This window comes from Rhagoletis pomonella, unplaced genomic scaffold (genome assembly GCF_013731165.1).
Source record: "Rhagoletis pomonella isolate Grant_MI unplaced genomic scaffold, Rhpom_1.0 Rhpom_scaffold_00016, whole genome shotgun sequence".
In the NCBI taxonomy this organism is placed as follows: Eukaryota; Metazoa; Arthropoda; class Insecta; order Diptera; family Tephritidae; genus Rhagoletis; species Rhagoletis pomonella.
The window spans coordinates 4,878,290-4,895,616 of NW_023458570.1; the positions used below are offsets into that span (position 1 = coordinate 4,878,290).

At 35.8% G+C, this 17,327-nt stretch overlaps 1 protein-coding gene across 1 annotated transcript; it reads left to right on the forward strand.

Annotated features, from left to right (window-relative positions):
* Positions 1 to 14,630: 14,630 nt before the first annotated feature.
* On the forward strand, positions 14,631 to 16,001 carry LOC118749436. The gene has a single exon (XM_036484237.1). The coding sequence runs from the start codon at positions 14,631 to 14,633 to the stop codon at positions 15,999 to 16,001; it is 1,371 nt and encodes a 456-aa protein (XP_036340130.1).
* Positions 16,002 to 17,327: the final 1,326 nt, after the last annotated feature.

A 17,327-nucleotide genomic window follows, 5' to 3' on the forward strand; every position in this document is an offset into this window, starting at 1 on the left:
TCATAGGAAGAAATTTCCGTCAAAATACTTTTTACTTAGAAAAATGAGCTAATTTCAACACTCACGACACCAGCATGCTGGTACAATCATAAAATTTTCAAATAGTTTTTGAAGTCGCACCAGCAGCTGGTACAATCACACCACAAGAACATACACGGTCAATAGACTTGATGGGCCATTTAACAAATTAAGCAGATCGTCGCTGCGCCAACAAAAACAGTTATGAGATTTCTGTAATTTTTTTTATTGCATACTTTATTAACACTATCTATTGCCCACATTTTGCATTTGCAGTTTTCTTATATCTCTTTTGGTTTAGAACTGATCAAAAACAGCTACATATGTGCCTGCAGTACTAGAAATACTCTGAAAAAACGGGTATACGCTTACTTGCTTATAACTGTTTTTGATCGCAGATGTGTGTGCTTTGATTTCGATGTAAAAAATAATTATACACCAACTAAATACATACATACATATGTATGTAGGCACGTACCACTTACACTACATAGATTCTACTATTTAATTTGATCGCTTGCAATTAAAATTCAACAATTAACAAATGTAAAAAGTATAGAGGTAGAGAGCGTCCAATCTACATTAGAAAATGTATTCAATCCACCGATATGTTCACCAATGGACTACATGAGTCGTATGCGAAAGGCGAGGCCATCACATCCTTATATTGTTAATTATTTAGAGCATACATATGCAATTATTTCTTGTATATACGAGCTTTCATTGGATATCACCCATCGAAACTTTGAAAAAGTGCATTGGGTCAAGTTAATACGCTGACCGAAAAAAACAGTTCGCATATCTGGCAATTTAATGGTTTGTACAAAGTATGTGCCCACTCATCACTATGCACTAATTTTTATTACAATAATCCAATAAAAACGTTTCTGACCATTTTTCATTACATAACAGGAGCAACGGGCAGTTAAATAATCGAGTCCTCAACTTCTATACATTGCAGCTAGGCCTAACGGCAGTATTATGTACAAATTGCATACGATTTCATACCGCCAAAAGCAAATTTAAATCGTGATAAAAACGCGGCGCAAATGTTGATCACGCCGTAGTTGGTCAAATAAATTGATTTTTTTTCCTAAATCAATAGTTGTGTTTGTTTACAAATTTCCAGTAACTTGCCAGCAACTCTCCAGTAACTTTATTTCTAAGAATTCGCTCTCATAGAAAAAATTTACAAGAAAGTAAGCGAACGCTATTCCAGTAATAATTGCAAGTTTCATGAACAGCTGATAAATTGGTTGTTTATTCGCAGAAATTTCCTAATAAAACAATATATTTTATTACCTCCCTTTTATTAGCTCGGGATGTAACTATGTAATATTGATGCGCCTAAAAGATGCAGCGATTTCTATTCTCATACCTGAAGACAGTACGAATGCAAATTATAATAGCGAGGTTTTAGTGTTTTAAACTATAATTTTTATTTAAATAGGTTCAGTTTGTGAATTTCAACAATAAAAACCCACAAACAGTTTCCTTATTAGTTTAAATTTCATCCAGCAACATGCGATCAGCTGTTTATCGTACTGACAAATTCATACAAGTAAAAATTTATCCAGTAAAATCCAAAAAAAAACTTGCAACTTCAACTGTCATTTTTCGCTCTCTCAATTTCCTTTACTTTGCCAGTTTTTGCATACGAAAACGCTAAAACATGAAAATTCGTACAAACTTTTACTGGATTTTACTGGAAATGAGTAAACAAACGCAATTAATAGCATATTTTTAATATATTTTTTTTAATACGACATCTTCAAAATATTACCTATTGGCACCAGGAATCAGTTTTTTTGCTCTCCTGAAAAGTTATTAAAAAACACATAACTGTTTTTGTTGGCACAGCGACGATATATAAAATCGTAAGGAACATACAATACATCTTACTAATATTATAAATGTGCCATTTATTTTGAAAGTGGCATAAGTCACTTCATACCTATTTTGGTTAAATGGCCGGTTACTTGTAACTGGGTTCAACTGTAAATCGTTCTATTTTCATAAACTAATGACAAACCCTTTTCCCTTTCGTTGATGCAGTTGAACGAAAAACCGACGCGTTCATATACTAGTAACAGGTCATTTAATCGCAAGAGGTGCGAAGTGACTTATGCCACTTTCAAAATAAACGGCTCAAATGTGAAAGTTTGTATGTTTGGATGTTTGGGAAATCAACACGCGGAAACGACTGCACCGATTTGCATGAAATTTGGTACGCAGATAGCTTATGGGCCAGATTGGTTAATAGGCTATTTGTTTAAGAGTTGCAATCTGTTAAAAAAGTTTAATTTATTTAATATGCGTGAACGACTGAATGGATTTGCATGAAAATTTGCACACAGATAGCTTATGAGCTAGGTTGAAAAATAGGCTCCTTTTTTAAGAGTTACCACCTGCTAAAAAAGTTTAATTAAATTAATACGCGGAAAAGTCTGAACGGATTTGCATGAAATTTTGCAAGCACATAGCTTATGACCTACAGTAGAAAATAGGCTAATTTTTTGGAAGCATTGCCACCTGTTAAAAAAGCTGTAATTAAATTAATACGCAGAAACGACTGAACAGATTTGCATGACATTTCGCACAGAGATAGCTTATGACCTACGTTGGAAAATAGGCTACTATTTTAAGTGTTATCACGTATTAGGAAAGTTTAATTAAATTAATACGCGTAAATGACTGAACCGATTTGCATGAAAGTTTGCACACTGATAGCTTATGACCTAGACTGGAAAATAAGCTACTTTTTTAAGAATTGCCACCTGTTTGAAAACGAAACTTTGTTCAAAGATAGTTTATGACCTGGATTGAAAAATAGGCGCCTTCCTTAACCGGTTTCCGATCAGAACGAAATTTAACACTTACTACGGATTTCGGAAGGATGGTCTTAGACTGAAAGTAAGTCCGATAACGCAAGGCCCCTCCCATACAAATTAGAATTTTCATATTACATACATATCTCTGGAAGTATTTGTGGGAGAGAACTGAAACTTGGTATAGTGACATGTATGCGAAATCAATGATGGCATCAATCGATTGATGTTTTAATCAGTTAGTTAATACGATTAATTCAATCTGATGACAGTTAATCATGATTAATTTTAATCTGACTAAACAGTTAATCCTAACCGCGATTCAAAAATTAATTTTTAATCGTTAACTCTTAATTTGATCAAGTAGGTTTGGTGATTAATTAAGTTGTGCTGGAATTTCCCTGTGCACACAAAGCAAGTTAATCCGGTATGGCTAAGTCGGGCTTCCTCATCAATCTAAGCAATTTGGTGTGCATTTTCATTAAGATATATACCAACAAACGTTTTACAAACTAGGTTTGTAAAAGTTCCCAGTTTATGTATTATTTACTAATAACAATAATTATAATTTTTTTATATGATGTGCTTTTTATAAGCGTGAAACACAAAATAATTACTATAACTGGTGTTTGGTTTCAAACTCGGACAAACTAGACAAATTAATCAGATTTTATTTTTAATTGGATTAACGATTAATGATATAAAATAATTAAACTTAATCGCAGCCGGCGATTAACGATTAAAAAAATTTTATCAATAATCGTACAGTTGATTACGGCTCATTAATTTTAATCGTCAAACGCGATTAACATTTTAATCGTTAATTTTTAATCGTTAATCAGATTAACAGTTTGCCAACACTGTGTGAAATCATGTTCATATTGACGGAGAAAAATGGACGTTTTTGGAAAAGAGGCGTAGCACCTCGCATACTGACTGAAAGTTTCATATTGCATATCTCTTCAAATGTTTGGGGTAAGCACTCAAGCTTGGTATGGAAATACATCTGTATGTATGTATGTGAAACTAATACCGTACTCATGGAGAATAATGAGAGTTATTGGAAAAGGTGGTGTGGCAACTCCCATGCAAATTGATTTTTCTATGCTGCATACCTCTGGAGGTGTTTACTGCAGAGGACTGGAACTTGGAGCCGAGATGTATATACAAAATTAATTCCATACTCATGGAGAAAAATTTGCGTTATTCGAAAAGGGCACATGGTACCTCCCGTACAAATTTACTGTTTTATACTGCTTATCTCTAAAGGTGTTCAAGGTAGACTACTAGGACTTGGTACTGGGGTATGTAAAATCAGTTCTAAATTCATGGAAGAAGATTAGGGTTATAAGAAAATGGGGCGTGGCACTTCCAGTACAAATTGACTTTTTCTTGCCACATATCCCTGGAAGTCAAAGAGAACACTTGAACTTGGTATGGAGTTGTGTATGCAAAATGTATGAATTGCTCATGGAAAAAATGTGAGTTATTAAAAAAGGAGGGATGTCGCCTCCCATACATACTAAAAACTTCTTAATACATATCTCTGGAAGAATATAAAGTCTCTCGAAGTATTTTAAATTTGTTATGGAGATTTATTTTATAAGTGCCGTACTGACAGAATAAATTTCACCAAATGGAAAAGGGAGAGCCGGGTTTGGCCTTATAATCTAAAGCTCTCTTGAGGCATTTGCTACAGTAATGAGAAGTGGTATTTTATCAAGGCCAGGTTACTAAATTTGAGTTGGATATATTAAAACCCGCCGTGGCACCTCCAAGAAGGTTACACGTTCACGCGTCGTATACCTGGAATCATTTTAAGGTAAACTTACATCTAACATCATTAAATTATTTTTCATATTTGTATGAAAGCGCGGGGTGAATCCCGCGGGTATAAGCTAGTATATGTATATGTGTCAGTCTTTCTTAGTTTAAAAGTTCATCTCATACATAAATAAAAAAAAGAGATCAAATTAAGCATATACAACTTTTTCATGCTAAGTATGAATAAATTCTCCAAAGGGCTTAAAATAGCGATAGGGGCAATTTTAAATGTATGTGGTGGCTAAATCTAGTCGCCAAAGGTCCAAAACCAGCGTTGACACCAATTTTCTTCCCAAATCCGACCAAAATCGTTTACAACCTACCAAATAAATTGCAATTACAAAAAATCATTCTGAAAGCATTCAATTCATTTATTTAAGATTAAATGTTTTGAACATTTTACATACATTCATATATGTACTTTGTACATTTTAAAACAAACAAGAAATAAATAAATGCAGGTACAGTCTTAGCACAGAGATAAGATCATTTAATATTTGTTGGTTGAATAAATTATATACATACATGTTATGTACCAAAAAGTTTAATTTGTTAAAAGTAAATTTAAATCAATTAATTACACATGCAAATTTTTAGCAGCAGACCACACTTAGTGCGGCTAATTTTTGTTTACAAGTTCCTTGCATAACATTATGATGATTGATACTGTCAATCTTAAGATTATTTCTTAGGTTAGTTTTTATCAAAGAAAGCGTTGAAAATTTGCCTTCTGCAGCCGCAGAGCTATGTGGGTATGAAGTTATATTAAAAACAAAATTGGCGAGATGCATGAAGCTATTTTTATTCATTCCATTTTTAATAGAATAAACTTTTTCCCAAAGCATCAATATCCAGTTCGCTGGAAATATTAAGTTCACTTAGCCTCATTAAATTCCACTGCGGGGTTATTATCTCAGGATCGCAATCTATGAGATGGGGAAAATTTAACGAAATAGGTAAAATTGGCAAATCTTCTTTAGAAACTACCTTAGCTGGTGTTATTATTTGTAAAAGTTTTATATCTTCACGCAATCAAAACTTAAATTTATTTGGTCCAAAAACTCTATGTAAAACTTTAATATATTGGTTTTAACGTCAAGAATTTCAGAACAATTGACATTACTTTTCATAAAGATCTCAGCTTTCGTTCCAACAAACATGTCAGATATTTTAATATGATTACTCAAAATTAAGAAATATTGTGCTTTGATAGTTGCGTATAAGTATGGCAAACGAGAGCTTTCAGCTTGGAATCCTTTGTTAAGAAATAAACAAATAGCATTTAATTGGCGTTTGGTCTGCAGATCGCATGCCGTATACTTCTTAAAATCAGGAAATAAAATAAAGTTTCAAACTACCCCATTGCTCAACTATTCTTAACACAACGTATTCTAGTGAAAGCCATCTTGTTTGAGATATGCCCAAGATTTTGTCGGGTTTTACCGAACATAGTCCTAAAATTCCTTCAGTTCATGTATCCTCTTTGGGCTGTGGGAAAAGCAACTATATATGTTGCGGCACAGTGTCTCAATGCTTTTCGGCAATTTTTTACAAGCGTATCTTGAGCAAAGGTGAAGTGAGTGGCATGCGAACTTTATATAAAATAAATCAGTTTCTACACCCAATAATGTTTTCAGCACGCCCAAGTCTCTAGCCATAACATTGGCTCCATCAGTGGCCAAACCCATTAGGTTTCTTATTTTTAAAGGCAAGATTGGCAAATGTTGCAAAGGTCCAATTGGCAAATATTTTTATGCAGTTTGTAATATATATTAAAAACTTAATTCAACTTTCCGACCCAAATCTTACTATGCCTACCAACCTACCAAATGAAAAAGATGCGACCAAATTTGGTCGAAAAAGACCAATAGTGGCAACACTGGCTAAAACGGCAACACTGCTCAACAAACTATGAATCGATTTCGTTTTGTTGATGCGCAGAAGTAACTTATCGAAATAATTTCGCTACGTTTCAGAACGAAATTAACGGAAGAAAACTTAATCGTTGGCGTTGAAACGAAATAAATCATCAATCGTTAACATTGAAACAAAATAAATCAACGAAAAGTTGTTGTTGTATGCCATTGCCAGCTCACTGTTAACACCTAACTACTTAATGCTTGCTACAGCTTTAATTGTGCGTGTAAATTAAAATTTAATTACATACTAGCTTATACCCGCGGGTTTCACCACGCGCTTTTATACAAATATGAAAAATAATTTAATGATGTTAGATTTTATTTCTGTGCCCATTTCGTTATAGCTCGTTATTTTTTAAGCGAGTTTAAGCGAGTTAAGGTATTTAGGCCGTTTAAAACTATGAAATTATAAAATCTCGTCCGCGCTAGGCATACGAAAGATATCAATCCCTCTAAGTTTACCTTAAAATGGTTCCAGGTATACGACGCGTGAACGTGTAACCTTCTTGGAGGTGCCACGTCGGGTTTTAATATTTCTAACTCAAATTTAGTAACCTGGCCTTGATAAAATACCACTTCTCATTACTGTAGCAAATGCCTCAAGAGAGCTTTAGATTATAAGGCCAAACCCGGCTCTCCCTTTTCCATTTAATGAAATTTATTCTGTCAGGCACTTATAAAATAAACCTCCATAACAAATTTAAAATACTTCGAGAGATTTTATATTCTTCCAGAGATATGTATTAAGAAGTTTTTAGTATGTATGGGGGACTCACATTTTTTCTATGAGCAATTCATACATTTTGCATACACAACTCCATACCAAGTTCCAGTATTCTTCCACAAACTCTTCCAGGGATATGTGGCAAGAAAAAGTAAATTTGTACTGGAAGTGCCACGCCCCTTTTTCCTAGTCCTAGTACTCTACCTTGAACACCTTTAGAGATAAGCAGCATAAAACAGTAAATTTGTACGGGAGGAACCATGTCCCCTTTTCGAATAACGCAAATTTTTCTCCATGAGTATGGAATTAATTTTGTATACACATCTCGGTTCCAAGTTCCAGTCCTCTGCAATAAACACCTCCACAGTTATGCAGCATAAAAAATCAATTTGCATGGGAGCTGCCACACCACCTTTTCGAATAACTCTCATTTTTCTCCACGAGTATGGTATTAGTTTCACATGCATACATACATATCTATTTCCATACCAAGCTTTACCCCAAACATTTGAAGAGATATGCAATATGAAACTTTAAGTCAGTATGGGAGGTGCTACACCTCTTTTCCAAAAACGTCCATTTTTCTCCGTCAATATGAACATGATTTCACACAGTGTTGGCAAACTGTTAATCTGATTAACGATTAAAAATTAACGATTAAAATGTTAATCGCGTTTGACGATTAAAATTAATGAGTCGTAATCAACTGTACGATTAATGATAACATTTTTTTAACCGTTAATCGCTGGCTGCGATTACGTTTAATTAATTTAAAACATTAATCGTTAATCCAATTAAAAATAAAATCTGATTAATATGTCTAGTTTGTCCGAGTTTGAAACCAAACACCAGTTATAGTAATTATTTTGTTGGTATATATCTTAATGAAAATGCACACCAAAATAGATTGATGAGGAAGCCCGACTTAGCCATACCGGATTAACTTGCTTTGTGTGCACAGAGAAATTCCAGCATAACTTAATTAATCACCAAACCTACTTGATCAAATTAAGAGTTAACGATTAAAAATTAATTTTTTAATCGCGGTTACGATTAACTGTTTAGTCAGATTAAAATTAATCATGATTAACTGTCATCAGGTTGAATTAATCGTATTAACTAACTGATTAAAACATCAATAGGTTAATGCCATCATTGATTTCGCATACATATCACTATACCAAGTTTCAGTTCTCTCCCACAAATGCTTCCAGAGATATGTATGTAATATGAAAATTCCAATTTGTATGGGAGGGCCCTTGAGTTATCGGACTTACTTTCAGTCTAAGACCATCCTTCCATAATCCGTAGTAAGTGTGCTAAATTTCGTTCTGATCGGAAAACCGGTTAAGGAAGTCGCCTATTTTTCAATCCAGGTCATAAACCATCTTTGAACAAAATTTCATTTTCAAACAGGTGGCAATTCTTAAAAAAGTAGCCTATTTTCCAGTCTAAGTCATAAGCTATCTGTGTGCAAACTTTCATGCAAATCAGTTCAGTCATTTACGCGTATTAATTTAATTAAACTTTCCTAATACGTGATAACACTTAAAATAGTAGCCTATTTTCCAACATAGCTATCTCTGTGCGAAATGTCATGCAAATCTGTTCAGTCGTTTCCGCGTATTAATTTAATTAAAACTTTTTTTAACAGGTGGCAATGCTTCCAAAAAATTTGCCTATTTTCCACTGTAGGTCATAAGCTATCTGCTTGCAAAATTTCATGCAAATCCGTTCAGACTTTTCCGCGTATTAATTTAATTAAACTTTTTTTAGCAGGTGGTAACTCTTAAAAAAAGTAGCCTATTTTTCAACCTAGCTCATAAGCTATCTGTGTGAAAACTTCCATGCAAATCAGTTCACTCATTTCCGCGTATTAATTAAATTAAACATTTCTAACAGGTGGCAACTCTTAACTTTCTAACCTAGGTCATAAGCTATCTGTGTGCAAAATTTCATGCAAATCCGTTTAGTCGTTTCCGCGTATTAATTTAATAAAACTTTTTCAACAGGTGGCAACTCTTCCAAAAAATTCGCCTATTTTCCACTGTAGGTCATAAGCTCTCTGCTTGCAAAATTGCATGCAAATCCATTCAGTCGTTTCCGCGTATTAATTTAATGAGACTTTTTTAACAGGTGGCAACTCTTAAGAAAAGTAGCCTATTTTCCAATCTAGGTCATAAGCTATCTGTGTGCAAATTTCGATGCAAATCCATTCAGTCGTTCCCGCATATTAAATAAATTAAACTCTTTTAACAGGTGGCAACTCTTAAAAAAATAGCCCATTAACCAATCTGGCCCATAAGCTATCTGCGTACCAAATTTCATGTAAATCCGTTCAGTCGTTTCCGCGTGATGATTTCCCAAACATCCAAACATACAAACTTTCGCATTTATAATATTAGTAAGTTTCCAAAGAACGTAAATTTATGAGACAACACGTTATAATTGTAACGAGTGGGAATAACAGGAGCGTGCTTTCTCTTTTGCCCAAATGCGTTTTGTGATTGGATAAATATAGAAGGCACGCTCCTGATGTTCACACTCGCTACAATTATAACGTGTTGTCTCCTCTTATAGATTTACATTCTCTGCATATTCACAAAAATGTTAGCCCAGTGCAATACGGGCTGGGATGTAGGGATAATTGTTCTTAGTAAAAAAATAAGGAACCGTCGACCGGAAGTGGGTCGAATTATTTTTAGTTCAAGTGAACGAACTTAAACCTTACATATAGTGGTTGAAAAAATTATAGCCGCATCACATATTAACAAGTTTTCGCAATTAACGTTTTTATACCCGAGCGCACTTGTGCACAAGGGTATTATAACTTTGTTCACATAACGGTTGTTTGTAACAGGCAAAACGAATCGAGATAGATATAGACAAATGTATACATAAATGATCAGAATGAAAAGAGAAATCGATTAAGCGGTGACTGTCTGTCCGTCCGTCCGTCGGTCCGTCCGTCTGTGCACACTATAACTAGAGTAAAAATTGAGATATCCTAATGAAACTTGGTACGTGCACTTCTTTCGGGCGTAGGACGGATGGTATTGAAAATGGGCAAAATCGGACAATAACCACGCCTACCTCCCATATAACGGTAAATTTCCGAAATACGAAAACTGCGATATTTTAGTAACTACTGAAGATTATTCACACAAAATTGATATTTACAATAATTTTTAGACGAAAAATAATAATATTATAAATTTTTGGAAAATGGGCGTAGCCACGCCCACTTATGGAAACATGTGTATATCTTGGTAACCGCTGCACAAATTTCTTCCAAACTTGGCACAGTGGTTAGTCTTGCTACAGCATACCAAATGGCCGAAAATTTTTAAAATCGGACAATAACCACGCCTACCTCCCATATAACGGTCATTTGGAGAAATACGAAATCTTCGATAAATCAATAAATATTAAAGCTAATTTACTCAAAATTGATGCTTGCAACAATTCTTTACCAAGAAATACGTTTATGATAAAAGTTAGGAAAATGGGTGTGGCACCGCCCACTTATGATCACATATATGTATCTCGGTAACCGTTCCACCAATTTGTACTAAACTCGGTATGATTATTGTGCTTGCCCCATAGAAGCAAAACGTTGAAAATTATTGGAATCAGATTCAAATTACGACCACTTTTCATATAACGGAAAATTTCAGAAATGCTTGAAACTTCAATATTTCGAAATTTAAGGACGCTAATTTACTCAAAATTTATACACAGCGACTTACCATGTAGCGGTACCTGCGCCGGGTATTTAATGTTCGGCTCCGCCCGAACTTAGACTTTCTTACTTGTTGTTATTCAATTTTTGTTCTTTTTTTTTAAGAAAATATTTTACGTACAAACAAACATTGCCTTAAGTTCCAAGCGTGGATTTACGTGGTTTTTAATAAGGTATGAACTCAACTTTAGAAAAAATTAAATACCAAAGAAAATAAATACGTTGCTAGATGATCAGTCTGACTAGTATTAGCTCTTTTTACAACAACGTTACTTTAAAATATTTGCTGCGTAAAGTAATTAAAAATTCGCACAAAGAATACTGCATACATATATGGCTCTCTGACGAACAAAAAATTTTCAGGTAAAAATGTTACCGTTTTTTAAATACTCGTATTTACATTTTTTTTAATTAAAAAAAAATCGTGCCTTTTCAATTATTTTCTTTAACAGCATCTAAAAACCAGGCTATACTTAGTAAACTTTTTATGTAAAATACTTCCAGATAGTCGCTTCTCCATACTCAAATGCAATGCAGTTAAAATATATTAAGGAACCATCATAAAATTAGGTCTATATTGGGATTTTTAACTTTTTGACATTTTCTTCCCCAACTTTGACTATCTCTGGTGAAAAAAAATGTACTGAGCTATAACTTTACATTACATAAAAAAATTGCTCATTTAATAAAGATTTCAGAAAGGTGCCACTCTTACTGTTTCGATTAGAAAGAAAAAAAGTTATAGCCGCTTTTGTGGGCAAAGGACAGAGACACGCTAGAATGTATTTAATAGATTTAAATTTAAGTTGCTCTTGTTACCGACCAATGACATGCTAAATAGTACAAAGGTACATTATTACCTGCTCCTGACATTATTTTATGTCACTTACAGGAATTTGGACTAGAGTCTATAACAAGGGCTATATCTATCAATATTTTTTTTTTTGAAGGATGGGTTCACGTGAAATTAAATATACATGAGTTTTTTGAAGAAAAATTTATTCATTTATTGATAAAATATGCTCAAATCGGCGACCTTCTACTCTAATACAAGCTCGGCACCTCTTAAGAAAAGACGCTTTTAGAGATCTTAAACTCAATTGGGCTATCTCAGCAGCAGCTCCATTTATTTGTTCCCGCAAATGCTCTTCGTTTTGAATTGTTTTTGAATAAATTTTGTCCTTAAGACAGCCCCAGTAGAAAAAATCGAATGGATTCAGGTCTGGCGATCGAGCGGTCCACGTGAAGTACGTACTTCCAAGTATTTTTAGGGCAAACGCGAAAAGTTAACAAAAAGCAAATTGCTTTGTTTACATATACATATGACCTCTTTCTTTTTGTAAATTGAATAGACATTGGATTTTAATAGCTGAAGTCTGATGTAACAAGCATTTCTAACGGAGTTTTTGAAAAGAACTTGTAATAGGGTTAAAACGTTAAAATAAATGCTTTTGCCAAAAGGCTTATTTGAAGCTTTTAAAAGCAACTAAAGCCATTTGTCGAGGACATGAGCCACAATCTTATCGAGTTTTAAAACCATAAGTACATTTTTGAGATTGTTGTATAAATTGCGGGAGGCTGGCAGCATTGTAACACCATTGTGAATTAATTTGAAGTAAATTTGTTGTTGTTATAATGAGGTCACGGGGTGGCCCGAGCCCACGATCATTTTTTAATTTTTTTAGTATGGTTCCAACCACCGCCGCAGCCGCACCGCTTAACGTACTATTTTTGTATTTTCTTTAAAAGCCACTCGGGCGAAAAGGTTAATTCCGGTTCCTACGAATATCATATATTTCATCAATAAAATACATTTTGCTAATTGAATTATATCCAAAAATCCAATCGGCTTTTTATTTCTTTGGATCATCCGCACTTGGCGGACCCTGCGCCATTATTACTCCCATAAAAAGCAACATGGTCCTTCGAGCCGGACAAGTTATGGGATGCCCTTATAAGCTCATATAGAGCAGTATCCCGCTCTGAGCACTTCGCTGAATCTTGTGGATCGATTGAGCAAAAATATAATAAATGCTGAGAAAGTTATGAGAATTGTAAGACGCAAATTTTAGACGGCTTACAACTTCTCGGGGCAAATTCCCAGTCCCAAACAAGCACCATTCCCACCACAAATTCCACCCCAACTTCGAACTCCCAAGAAGTATTCCTCAAGGTACCACCGTGTGATACAGAAATTTTCCGCGGTGGGTACGAAGACTGGCCGGCGTTCAGAGATATGTTCACGGCAGTCTATAAAACTCACCCCAAATTAACACCAGCCCAGAAACTATACCATTTAAGGCAAAAAACCAGAAGTCAAGCAGGACAAATAGTTAAACAATTCCCTCTCACTGACGATAATTGGGATGCCTTAAAGTCACGGTACGAGAATATTAGGATATTGGTAGATAACCAATTAAAAGCGTTATTCAATATCCCCCCCATATACACAGAAAGTGGTGAGCAAATCCAAAAAGTTCAATCCACTATCAATAATTGCCTCTCAACCCTCTCAGCACAAGGAATCCCGACCAGCAATTGGGACCCCATCCTTGTATATTTATGTTCCTCAAAACTGCCCAGTGAAACTATGTCTCTATGGGAGCAATCACTCAGCTCACGGAAAGAGTTACCGCTGTGGGCAGATATGAATAAATTCCTCACAAGCCGGTATGAAGTAGTAGAAAGACTACATGCATATCGGTCAGGCAAACTAAAACCCCCTACCCCACTTTTTACACCCAGAATGATGAACCAAAATTCGACGTTCATTAATAAAAGTAGAACTCAAAGTTTTCATGTATGTGGATCTAAATCAGCCGATCTCATGCAAACTCTGCAACTCAAGGCACCCCATGAAGGCATGTGTTAAATTTAAAGCACTGTCCGTATCTGACCGTTTAAGATTCATACGAGAGCACAATTATTGTGAAAATTGCCTCTATTACTCACATTTAAAGAGTGATTGTTCAAGCAGCTTCACTTGTGTATACTGCCAAAGAAAACATCACTCTCTTTTACACTTCCCGCAAAAAACCCAGCAACCAAAACCCAATTCAAAACCCCAGCGAACAACGAGTCAGCTGTCGACGCAGACTAGTACGGATACTGAAGCGCCCACTTGCTCGAAATATGCGACACATAAGCTACCAGAGAAAAACGACGTAAATAAAGTGTCATCTCACTTTTCGAGTACTAACGTCACAACTCTCCTCCCAACGGCGGTAGTACCGATATATTGTGATGGCGAATATCATAATATTCGCGCTCTGGTGGATCAAGGCTCACAAAAACCGTTTGTACCATCCCGGATACAGAAACTCTTGCGCTTGCCTATGACAGATGCTCTATTCGAGATTTCTGGAATGGGTAGAATGGTGGTACAAAATTCAAAAAAAATGTGCCAAATCACACTCTGCTCAGCAGATCGAACCCAGAAAATAAAGACCCAAGCCATTATTTTGCCCCAATTGACTCATTTTCTACCTTCAACCAATATCTCTCATATTAACTTAGGAGATATAAAACGATTAAGGCTCGCCGATCCCAACTGTTTCACCCCAAATAAAATAGATATGGTAATCGGCAGTGACCTAATCCCCCGAATTCCCCTACAAGGGCTGCAACAAAACATAAGCAGAAGTCTCATAGCGCAGAACACGATATTTGGATGGATTCTGAGCGGCCCAATCCAGGAGAAGATCTCTACCTTTACCACCCAGGTAACCGAACCCCAGGAGGAATCGTTGAATTCACTGCTGAAGAAGTTTTGGGAACAGGAGGAAGTAGCTGTCACGCAACCCCGTTCAAGTGAAGAGGACTTCTGTGAGGACCTGTATCGACGCACAACAATCCGGCAGACAGATGGACGATACATTGTGAAACTACCCATCAAACACGAATTCCCAGACTTCATGGCTCTAGGACACTCTCGACTAGCAGCGCAGCAGCAGTACATCAGCATCGAAAGGACTCTGGAGAAGAAACCTGACCTCTGCAAAAGGTACTCAGAAGTTCTGGAAGAATACATCACCATGGACCACATGGAGCCCACCTCATCCCAAGAAGTCATCAATGGCGGTAAATACTTCTCCTTTTATTTACCGCACCACGCTGTCATAAAACCAGACAGCAAAACAACAAAAGTACGCGTAGTCTTCAATGCTTCCAGAATATCGCACTCTGGAAACTCATTGAATGACGTGCTATACACTGGACCAACCCTTCAAAACGACTTGATGCTCATCATTCTTCGATGGCGCCTCTACAAGTTCGTTTTTAATGGCGACATCGAAAAAATGAATCGCCAAATTCTCGTCCACAAGGAAGATCAAGACTTCCATAAAATCGTCTTTCGTAGGTCCCCAAATAAGCCCATAGAAGATTTTAGGCTGAAAACAGTCACCTTTGGCGTCAATTGCGTTCCCTATCTGGCAATCCGTACGCTTCATCAGTTAGCGCAGGATTGTCAGGACGAATTCCCGCTCGCCAGCAATATCCTCCTACGAGAAACGTACGTACACGATATTCTCTTAGGCGGGCATAATATACAGTCCACTATAAGCTCATTAACCCAAGTTAAAGACGCCCTAAAATCTGCAGGTTTTCCACTATGGAAAATCACCTCAAATCACACAAAAATCCTGGAAGCAGTCCCAGATTCCGAGGTCCTTAATGTTGATTTTCTCCAGTTTCAGGACACTAGCTTTACAAAAACGCTAGGCATAAAATGGAACGCGCTAACGGACTCCTTCTCTTACACGTACGATCCACGATTAATGAAATTGTTATTCCCCGCTGGGTGCAATTCTCCCCTACTCACCGTGTACAAGTACACGGGTTTTCAGACGCCTATGAAAAAGCTTATTGAGCCTGTGTCTACCTCCGAGTACAAATTGACGGAAACTCCTACTCGTCACACATACTCGCAGCTAAAAGTAAGGTAGCCCCCCTGCAAATAGTCAGCCTCCCCAGACTTGAGCTCTGTGGAGCCGTCCTACTCTCCAAGCTGGTTAATCAACTCCACTCCCAACTAGAAACGAGAAGTCGATTAAGCCATGTCTCTCTGTCCGTCCGTGTACACGATAACTCGAGCAAAAATTGTGATATCTCAACGAAATTTGGTACGTAGATTGCCCTTTACCAAAGGTAGGTTGGTATTGAAAATGGGTGAAATCGGAACGTAACCACGCCCACATCCCATATAACGGTAGAAGCTTATTCACTGAAAATTGATATTTACAATGATTTTTAGACGTAAAATAAGAATATTAAAAATTTTTGCAAAATGGCCGTCCGCGCCCACTTATGATTACATGTGTATATCTCGGTAACCGCTTCACCAATTTCTCCCAAACTGAAAATTTTTAAAATCGGACAATAACCACGCCCACATCCCATATAACGGTAATTTAGAGAAATACGAAATCTTTGATAAATCAGTAAATACAGAAGCTAATTTATTCAAAATTGATGTTTGCAATAATTCCTTAGCATAAAATACGCTTATAATAAAATTTTGGAAAATAGGCGTGACCCCGCCCACTTATGACCACATATCTGCATCTCAGTAACCGTTCAATAAATTTGTACCAAACTCGGTACGATTATTGTGATTGCCACATAAAAGCAAAATCTTGAAAATTATTGAAATCGGACTAAAATTACTCTCACTTTTCATATAACGGTAAATTTCAGAAATTCTCGAAACTTCGATATTCCGAAATTTGAGTACGCTGATTTACTCAAAAATGATGCTAACAACAATCCCTTGAAATAAGTAACATTATTATAGAATTTTGGAAAGTGGGCGTGATATCACCCACATCTAACTATATAAGTTTATCTCATTAAGTATAACTGAACATACTATCGAAATTGTTAGAAATTTTATTTTCATAATAAGAGCGTGTGTGAATCGGTAGCAAAGTTCGCGGCGAGTAAATTTTTGACAACTATGAGGTGAATGAAATTTCATAGCTCATGAGGCTAGTGAAATTTTTGACAAATGCATAGAAAACTTTGACAATCGCAAAGATTGTTGATGTGTGTAATTTTACGTTAAATAAAAGCTTAAATTCATGGATTGCAATCAACGACGGTTGTTTTCTTAAAATATTAATTTCACTTTAATTTATAATATTTTATTCCGCATAACTCTGCGGTTATCAAAAATTTACTGCTGTCAAAAAAGATTTCATTTCACACAGCAGATTGACAAAACTGTCTCACTATAGTAAAAATATTATTCAACAGCTTTCCCCATAGAACTT

Coding starts and splice junctions, on each gene's coding strand:
- LOC118749436 (XM_036484237.1), top strand. CDS start 14,631: ATGGTAATCGGCAGTGACCTAATCCCCCGAATTCCCCTACAAGGGCTG.